Source organism: Mastigoproctus giganteus, chromosome 3 (assembly GCF_048544385.1).
Source record: "Mastigoproctus giganteus isolate SK-2022 chromosome 3, ASM4854438v1, whole genome shotgun sequence".
Classification (NCBI taxonomy): Eukaryota; Metazoa; Arthropoda; class Arachnida; order Uropygi; family Thelyphonidae; genus Mastigoproctus; species Mastigoproctus giganteus.
The window spans coordinates 174,272,059-174,282,416 of NC_143577.1; the positions used below are offsets into that span (position 1 = coordinate 174,272,059).

The following is a 10,358-nucleotide window of genomic DNA, read 5'->3' on the forward strand; positions in this document are numbered from 1 at the left end:
ATTACCTCAGTGGGCTTAACACCTCTAGGGACATTGTCCTAGATTTATAAATCCCCGCTATAATCTTTCATTAATTTATCCCTTCCAAAATAATTCAATCTTAATATCTTGTAACGTTTCAAGTACATAGAACACCTTTACATCTTAACTTAGAACATACCAGTCTCAAGTACATGTATCTAAATCTTCCTTGCTTTAACTTATCCTTGAGATGAAGTACATACATCTATGAACCCTTTTCTTCCTTTTATACTAATCAATCCCAAATCTACTATCAACTAAATAAACATTTTTCTAAAGTCCTTCTCTTCAAATCTAGCTTAAAATTATTATCTCGTACTTACATATTAACTTAGGGAATCACTCTTTACACTACCTTTTCTCAGTTCAGGGGCGACTCATCATCAACAGCATAGGGCATCATCAGGCTCCAACTGGAATTTTTCATCGGCAAAGTACTGCTGTTCATCTACAGGGATTCTCCTACGTTCAGGAACTCGCTCTTCTTTCCATACGGCTATTAAATAAGTTGCTCCGGCCTGATTTTGGGCGTCTGATCAGTTCGACGAAACTGGGAAGCATAATAGAATTATCAGGACTCTTCTTACTACTTTACTAAGAAGCCTGGCTATGTAGCTCTTCCTTATCTTGCTATACCGAGGCTTTTTCGATCCTTTTTTTCTCAGCTCCAGCATAGGTGTTTCCATCTTACAACGGCTATCTCCTTCCTATTCCAACAACTCTTAAACAGCAACTCATTACTCTGTCCGCTACCTTCTGGCGATTCTCCCGGCACTTCTCGGGATTTCTTTCCAGCCGCACATCACTCAGGCATCTCCACGGGAACTCTCTCAACTTCCACACCGCCAAAACTCACAACTCTCCCACAAAAAACTCCTAACTCCTTCCCTGTCTTGCATCTGCTTTTTGTTTCAGCCGCTCATTCTATTTTGATCCAATCGTCGTTCGTTCTCCATCATCTCATTATTTTCATTCGCTCTCTCCCACTTCTTCCGTTTTTCTTGGCCCTTCCCTCTCCTGGGGTAACTTCCTGTTTACGAAATTTCCATCAACTTCGATGAACTACAGGGCGTCTAGAAATTTCTAGATATTTCCTTGTGATCATTCCCGATTCACTTACCGCCATTAGTCCACTCTGTTTTTTCTCTACCGCTCCTTGAAATTAATAAGGGCTCAAGGAGTCGGTCTCTTTCATCTAGCGGCTAGCCATTACCACAGGTGTATGTCGCATCCAGGGTCTCCTTCACCCTCTTAGTTCTTAAAATCTTTCTATCCACAAGGGGGAGTCGGTTCCCTTGTTCTTTCCTTCCAAAGAACTGCTCACTTTCTGTTTATGCGACCATGAACTGGCCTTGCGGTGCTCCCTTTGTACTAGTGTTCCAGTGCTCCCATTGTCTTGTGTACCGTCCTGCTACTCCCCGTTGTTACGTTAATCCTCCCCTGCTTGACTGTATGGACAGAGCGATCGCAATCTAAGCTGAAAATCATCCTATGTAAATAATATTATTTACTATATACATCTTTTTTCTTGTTATGTTATAATATTTATAATATAACATTCGCTAGGATAAGTGTAAGAATTTTGTTCTTACAACACAACAATGCGCCCAACACCGAACCCTGCGGGACAAAACTAATAACATTAGTGCACGAAGAGCAGTGTCTATTGATTACCACTCTGTCTTCTCCCGCTCAACCACCCTTTTATCCATTGTAGCAACTTCCCCTTAATGCCATACTGCTACAATTGATACAGTCTTCCATGTGCAATAGTATCAACAACTTTCTTGAAATCCAAGTATATGATATCAAAATTATTTTTAGCATCCAGTTCCTTTGTGACCACATCATAGTATACAATCAAATTGGTCACACAAGACTTTCCCTTAACAAACCCATGCTCTGTCTAAATTATTACTATAGTCTTTTCTAGATGATCCTTGCAGTGCTTCTTTAACCAGTAACTACATTATTTTCCCCGGAACAGAAGTTAAACTAACAGGTCTGTAATTGCTCGTGTCGCCCTTTGATCCCTTTTGTGAGTTGGAGATACATTTGCACATCTACAGTCCGTGGGGCCCCCGAGTTCAATGTTGCTCTCATAATTATGGCCAAGGGTTTGCTTACTTCCTTTGCTGCCTCGTTTAATATAACTGGATAGATCCCATCCACCCTAAGTGCCTTTCTTATGTTTAACTTCAAAATTTCTTCTCCACTTTGCTCTCAGTTATTACAAAATCATTTAGCTCCCTATTAGAGTTTAATAAGCTACTTGTTTTCCACTTCCCTGCAGAATACTCATTCAGTTTTGTCAGCTTTTTGAGTAGGATCATCAACAGTCAAACCATCGATATCAAGTGGACCAATCTGATTCATCCCCTTCCTTCTAGAGTTTACACAAGTAAAGAACTATTTCCTGTTTTCTTTGCATCCTTTGCCAAAGATTTCTCACAATCTGCCTTCGCTTGCCTAACCTCTTTTGTGACTTGACTACAGACTAGCTTATGTCTACTATAGGCTTCTGTGTTGCCTGACAATTTATGTGCATCCCATACATTTTTCTTCTCTTCCACGAGTTTCATTAGTTCATCTGACATCCATTTGGGCCTAAATCTTGAACAGTATTTCTTAGTTAGTATGAGATGCCTAGTAGCTTCCAAGATTAATTCCTTGAAAGCTACCCATTTAGAATTTGCTGTTGGTAACATCATCAGTTGGTCCCACTGTATAGAATTTAAAAAATCTCTGAGACGACTGTAGTCATCATTACGAAAGCAAAAACTCTTCCCTTTACCCCTGATGGTAGTTGCATCTTTAAATAAACCCCACATCAGTGCACTGTGATCACCGCCGCCTAGTGATTCATTTATCTGTAAATTTTTAATGCATGAATAATCACTGCTGATAATCAGATCAAGAGTATTGCTCCCTCTTGTTTCCCTCTCGAACATGCTTATGTCGAAAACAATCATCCAGTAAATCCACAAATTCCAATCAGGATCTGGGATGTAAAAATCCCCCATTATAAGACAATCTGATTTACTGGCCCACTATATTTCTCCGTATTGTACTCTGATGAGTACAATACGGAGTCATTTGTCCTATAACACACTCCTACCCTCATTTTTGCTTTCCCAGTGCTTATTTCACACCAAACTGACACAACATTGCACTGTCCACCCATGTCAAATGGATGTACTGCCTTAGATTTTATGTTTCTTAATAACAGCGTAACCCCGCCTCCCTATCTTTTCTGTGAACCTTGGTCCTCCGCAAATTTCAATTCTGCATTTCTTATATCTCTGTTACACCACGTCTTTGATGTACTGACCAGCACTTCAAATTTATTTACTATACTAATAGTATTGGTGTACATGTACCTGTTCTTACTCTTAGTTGCCGTAACACAGCCCATGTATTTACTTGTTCCATGATGACTCCTAGCAGTTCATGAAATCCCCAGCAACTTGCTTTCCAGGCTACTGCTCATTCCAATAGAAGCATTGCAAGAATCACTTCCACCTCTGCCAGCGGCTTCTGTTAGTCTGTAAATCTTCCCAAGCTAGCAGTTTTCCGCGCCATCTAACACTGGTTCGATAGCATCAGCAAATATTCTTGCACCCTGTCTCTTTAAGTGTATCCCATCCCTATAGAAGCAGTCTCTCCTGTTAACAAGCACAGACCATGCTAGGAAAAATTCTACCCCATGAGTTTCTCCAGGGCCGAATTGATTGACAATGCTCTCATCATATACTCCCTCCTTTCGTGTCTGGGCAGAATTGCAGACACTTTCAAATTTAACCCTAACTCGCGACTTTTTTTCAGCATTGACCTGTACTTGTTAAGTAAGTCTGCAGATCTCCTACTCATAATGTCATTAGTGCCAACGTGTACAACTATATCACCTTTCGGGCCCTTAAAAGATGATATCTGCTCGTCAACTTTTTTCCCTGGCAGACAAACTCTGGTCCTTCCACCTGTCCTTTTGGGGTCTAGCATTCAACGTGTGAATGTCCTAACCTAAATTTAGTTATGGCAAGGGCTTCCATTGAGGCTAATTTAATTTAATTTAAATTTCAGCCCTGTCTTATTGGAGTCTGTGTGTAAAATGCTGCGAGTTCTGTTTGCCCCATTATATTCGTGAAAATATCAGCATCGCTGTCTAACCGAAGTTGAGCCGCATCTTTATCTGGGAAATCCTGCTCAACTAATTGGGTAAGGTGCATTGTTTATCTTATTAGGTTTGCCGGAATATCGGAACGTGCAGGCGATTGGTTAATACCAGGAGAAGACAAGTTTTATGCCCGTGTTCCTAAACATTCGCTGATTTTAAGTGCCAATTTGATATGTCTCCACTGAAACCCCTCTAGAGAATTACGACCTTGTTAAGGAAGGGATAACCTCTGGCATAAAGAACGAACCTGAGTATTATAATTCTGGCTCTAAGTTTATACCTGAGGAATAATAATTTCCTTTTTTGCATTGACCTCTTTCACACGTAAAACGGATTTCCGCCTAAGGGTGACTATTAGTAATTGAACAGAATGAGTAGGTTTTCTATAGATACCGCTTGGTGAACTAAGATTTAATGGACAAAGTCATACAATTTTCAACCCCAGGCTAAAATACACCACAAGGGTGTATTTTGCTGTGCCTAAGCCCATTAGGGAGCACAAAAATCTACTTCAAAGTAGATTTTTTGAAACAGTTAGCCAAAAGTATAAATTACGTAAGTTTGTCACTGTTCTGTGTTCGCTTAGTCTGTTTTTTTTTCCTAAGTGGAATCCAAGCTCAATGGTTCTTATGGACTTAATGTTGCTCCACGTATATTGTGTGTTCTGTGGTCGATTAACCCGAGTTTACGAGAGAAAAAACCATGCTACCCTCGCATGAGACCGACTAACTCAGTCACGTTGTGAAAAAGGCCCGTAAAAATTCCTCCCCTCATCGACGGGACTCGAACTCAGGTCTTTTCCACCCGCTGTGGGGAGAAATGCGATCCTACCAACCGTTATACCCACGATGGCCTCAATAGTCCTAATATTCTGTTTAAAGTGAAATCAACGTCTACGTTGATATACGGAGAAAATATTGTTTTTACCTTCCATAGTTCATTCGCACGTAAAATCAGAGATTTTTAAGAACACGGACATGAAACTTATCTTCTAATTGTATTCAGAAGTTTTATTAATTTAAATCAAAAAGCGCCCATAAAGTGCACGTTATGGAAAACATAGTATAAGTTAGACTATCCGCGCACACTAAATGTCTGTTGCTTTAATATAGTGAGGTTTCAAACAGCCAATCAGAAGAAAAACTCCGTGTTCTTGTGATCTTTTCAACTATATAATTCTATTTCTCTTTTTGCGCGCATTATCTTTATTGTAAACGAACTTTCGAAAAGAATAGTTCTTTGGTCGATTTATCGGACGAAAAACCCGAGTTTTGGGGAGATGGACTTTGCTGTCCACCTGAGACAAAAAAAAAAAACTATTATATTTAGGCCACCCGAATAATTAAATTCATCTGCCATGCTGTGTCTTATGCCTGTTAAGTGCGTGTGTTCTATGTCGATTTGTTGGACGAAACACTCAGTTTCTAGGAAAAAAACCTTGCTATCTACGCCTGAGACCGACTAACTCAGCCACGGACTGAAAAAAAAAAGCCCATTAAAGTTCTTCGCGTCATCGACGGGATTCGAACCAGGACCTTTTCCACTCGCTATGGGAAGGACGGTGATTATACCCACTGTGCTACTCGCGGGGACACTTTATAGTGTAGAGAAAAGATATTTCAAGAGTATTTTTTCACAGAGAATCTTATGCGTCAATGAGTAGGAAATATTCCCAGCATTCGCTTCTTTTACGCGTACGTATCTACTCAAATAACAGTTACAGGCTAGCAGACAGGTTTCTAATTAAACTATTCTTTGCATAAATTTTCAATTAAGATGCTGGAAGTTAAACCCAGTTTTCGTTCAATATGCTGAAGAACTAAAAGATCTGTCATCGTCGAACAGGATTCCTAGATTGCACAACGTATCAATTAAAGTCAGCACACTTATCGCAGTTATCATTTATTGGAAAATCATCGACGGCTTCAAGCACTTTTTCCACTGCCTTCCAGATTTAGCTTTGTATTGCTTCTGAATGAGTTGGAACATGGATTACAAATGGGCCTTTCTTTAACTGCTGACGTCATATCGCATGAGGCGTCTCTAGTCCAGTGTTCTTAAAATTAAATAGGGTCTAATGGAACATGGCATGTGAACAAGAACCCGTTTAAGGGTTTGTAGCGCAATGCTCGTTTATTAAAACTATTTATCGTGGTGTACAAAGTTGAATAGTTTATTTCTGGAAGGGAGTTTAGATTGGTGAAGAAGGCCAAGTGTTAACCCTATGATAAACAGCTTAGATATGGCCTGCAGAGTTTACACACCTAAGTTGCTAAGGGGGGGGGGGGGTAGTCAAATAAACGAGGGAGCCCAAATCTCATGGAAAAACGGTAGACTAGACAATATGAAGTTTACTTTCCGCAGCGTGTTGCAGAGAGTTGGAATAAGCAGCGTGCAAGGGTGGCTGAGGCAGGAGTTTGACAAAATTCAAGAAAGAATTGGATAGGCACTTTTTTGACGATGGGAATAAGTTCATTTTTTATAGCGGTAGTCCTAGATAAAACGTATAATGCACTAGACAAGAGCATCTGAATAACCATTGACGCTGCCATTGCTATTCTCAATTTGTGTGATTAATTACTTTTTAATAAAGCTACGCAAATAGTGCAGCTTTAGACTAGCACATCTACATGCAAAAAGCAGCTGATCTCCGGTTGAGCTATCCAGAAATAGTACAGTACATCATGCTTAGCACAGAATTTACTAAACTGACATCTTTGTGAGTTTACCAACGAGCAGTGGTCTTTTCAGAATGTAGCTCCAATCACACTGGGGAGAGTGAAAAAATCCAACGTTATACTACTAAAAAATGTTGAATTTGGAATTTTTCCCTTGCGAAGGAATGATTTATTTCTGCCACAAACAACACCAAGTTTATGAAGATAGAATTATCAAATAAAATGCATTTTTTCTGACATTACTTAGGGAAATGACAACTGCCATTTTGCATAAGACTGAAATAAATCAGAATTTTATGATCCACGAATATAAAACAGGATTCGTATGTACAATGACTCGGGTGCTTAACTGTGGAAAAATACGGTTTAGACGTGTAGAGGGTGGTTATAATTTAACTACAGCACCTGGAAAGCCTATAAGGGAATTAATCGCACAGAGCGGAAATGAAAGGCACGAAAACAAGTCCCCAAAACTGACGTTGATACTGTACACATTAAGTGCACAACAAATTTGACAGCGACCCGTTGGTGTTTCTGTCAAAGGGCCATAAAGGCGTTAATCACGGATCAGCCCGAAAGTCAACATGGCCCTTGGAAGAAGTAACGTTGTTTGTTAAGCTCTATTTATTACCGCAATAGCATTCATTCCTTGGATGTTCATCGGGAATATTTTCATTAGAAAGAATTAAAAAGTTAACGTCGTGAAAATCTTTTCACAACATCATTAAAGTGCAATGATTAAAAATTAATCATTAAAGTTAAACAACATCATTGTGGTTTCACAACTCAGAATTTCATAGTGACCTTTCTAAAACTGCTGCTGATATCGGTACAACGTCCGCATTGTGCAGGGGCTAACAGCAGCTGATACCCAGAAATAGACTTCTCTGTGTTGCTCCTAGCTAGGATAGGGATGGCCTGATGATCACACTGCCATCAGCCCATTACCAATTATGAATCATTCTGTATAATTGACAGCGTGAACACGTGTTCTAAGATGGCAGTTGAAACGAACTAAATACAAAGTTCTAAATTGATCAGTAATTTGATTTTGAGTGGTCATCATCGTGTTTCTAGATGGTGGAATGAAATAAAACTACCCTAATGCTCTTCACATGCCCTTCAAAACTTATTTGATAAAATGTTATATTGATGTAATTGTGCGCAGTATTCCTTTTGTAATAATCTTCTTTCTTTTTTTGTTTATACAGCATATTCTCGGCAACTGCAGTTCTGGCAAACTTCATATTCACCGTTACCTGGTTACCAGCATCAGTGATCATCGCAGAGAAATTGTGTTCCTGTACCTGCTGTCTGTGCATCCCTCCCTTTGGCATCTATTTGCCGCAGTTTCAGAGATTCTGGTGCTGTTCTTCAGTGTGCAATCTTCTGTGGATACTTCATTACACTTTCTCCGACTACGCCAGGGTGTTCTTCGAAAAAATCTTACCCTGCCTTATCGTCAAGCCTCGCTACTTCTGGCTGTTCGTTTTGACAGCTGTAGCTACTGGTGGCGCTGTAGTTATCTTTTATTCTCCAAAGCTGTGTCTTCCTGTGTCAACAGAATTTCAGATCTTCAGTTCCAATCATCCGTTTGAAAAGTATGACGCCTCCCTCAAGAAATTATTTTGGTTCGAGAAGGTAAAAGAAAGAGAGCTGTTCCATAAAATGCCCATAAGAATAGTATGGGGTGTGATGCCTGTGGATAATGGTAATTACTTGAATCCTTTTGATAGAGGAAAGTTGGTTTTCGATACTTCCTTCAACCTTGCTGCCCCTGAATCCCAGGAGTGGTTGTTGTCCTTCTGTAAAAGTTTTCGGAACCAAACTTTCTATCAATCAGCTTTGAATCCTCTGTCGCCCAACTGCTTCATTGACACCTTCAAGTCGTGGATGGAAAGGCGGTGTGCTGACGGTATTTCTAAAACAGACCGTTCTCCCTGTTGTGAGTCATCCACATTTCCTTATTCCGAGAAAATATTTACTTTTTGCATAAAGAAAGCCGTTTCTCTCCTGACCCAGACTTCGGGATACTACATGATGAGGGGCCTAGCTGGACCTCGTTTCTCGAAATTTACAGGCGAGATTAAAGTATTTGTCGTTGAATATCTAAGCGATTTCACTCACTCAAATTCATATACCGATATGTACGAATTTAAAACTTCAGTCGAGAGTTGGGTGTCTGCCATGATGGAGACTGCGCCAGAAGGATTGAGAAATGGTTGGTTTACCAGTGATCTCAAGTTCTTCGACCTCCAAGACAGTTTATCGCAGGGAACACTAATTGCCATTGGACTTGCTGTCAGCGTGGCATTTCTTGCTTTGTTGGTCACCACGCTGAACCTGCTAGTTAGTTTATACGCTATTATCACAATATCATTTATTATATTAGTAGTTGTAGGATCGCTGGTGCTTCTAGGATGGAAACTGAGTGTGCTGGAAAGCATTATGGTGTCGATATCAGTGGGTTTAGCAGTGAACTTTACCATTCATTACGCCGTTGCCTACAGACTCTCTCCGCAAGTAGACAGGGAATCGTCAATTGTTTACTCACTTTCCCGGATTGGAAGCCCAGTCGCTATGGCTGCATTTACTACATTTACAGCTGGAGCTTTGATGTTTCCTTCAGTAGTGCTTTCCTACCTACAAATTGGCACCTTTCTGATGCTCGTGATGACGGTCAGCTGGGTGTACGCTACTTTCTTCTTCCAGTCATTACTGAGCCTTTTGGGACCCCAAAAAGGACAACTACAGTTGAACTATCCAACCGTCCATTGCTGTGAGACTCCTAGCGTTCCAGCAGATAAGACTACCTACGCTGTTCTCGAATCTACGATGTCAACGTGTAGTGCTGGATACCCCCCAACTTCGCCACCCCCGCGAAACGAAAATCACGAACTTGAATCTCTCAGTACTATAAGAGAAGTGAAGGAAGACACGTTGAAACATTCAAGTAAAAAATCCCACCTCTCCACAAGAATATATCGTCAGAGGTCAGAGAGCTGCTCTTCTGCCTTGTGTCAGATGAGAGATTCTAGTGCCAGTAATCATCCGCGAAAAGTCAGTCTCCCAATTGTTAGTATCACATTCCATGATGATCCCAGCCCAAGACACATATCTGTCGCAACCAGTTCTTCCACGATCGGGGGAGATGAAGAGAAGGAGGCATCTTCGCCAGCGTCAGTGGACAGAAAAGACGATGAAGAAGCAGAAGTTTGGAAGCGGTACTAGAGGCACCTTTTACAATGGAGCAACTGAGTTTTTTTTTTTTTTTTCTAAATCCTGGTGCATTCCTGTATTTTCCCATTATAAATCCAGAAACGCTTCAACGGCGCTCGGAAATATCAAACTGCGCCTCTGTGTTAATTCTTGCATACTCGCACATTTGCTTGTGTATTCTCTCTTTCTGCATGTGGCAACCATCTGTCATCAGAGTTATTAGCAAACGACAGTGATCTCATGAGGTAATAAGGCCAGTGGGCTTA

The 10,358-nt window shown here is 40.5% G+C and overlaps 1 protein-coding gene across 1 annotated transcript in view; it reads left to right on the top strand.

The window, feature by feature from the left end:
* LOC150088421 (protein dispatched homolog 1-like) overlaps window positions 1-10,108 on the top strand; it is a 57,631-nt gene extending 47,523 nt beyond the window's left edge. Inside the window, exon 6 of the mRNA XM_090370769.1 lies at window positions 8,085-10,108. Within this exon, the coding sequence (XP_090226895.1) occupies window positions 8,085-10,104 (2,020 nt within the window). The 3' untranslated portion in view covers window positions 10,105-10,108. The remainder of the gene's footprint in view (window positions 1-8,084) is intronic.
* Window positions 10,109-10,358: the final 250 nt, after the last annotated feature.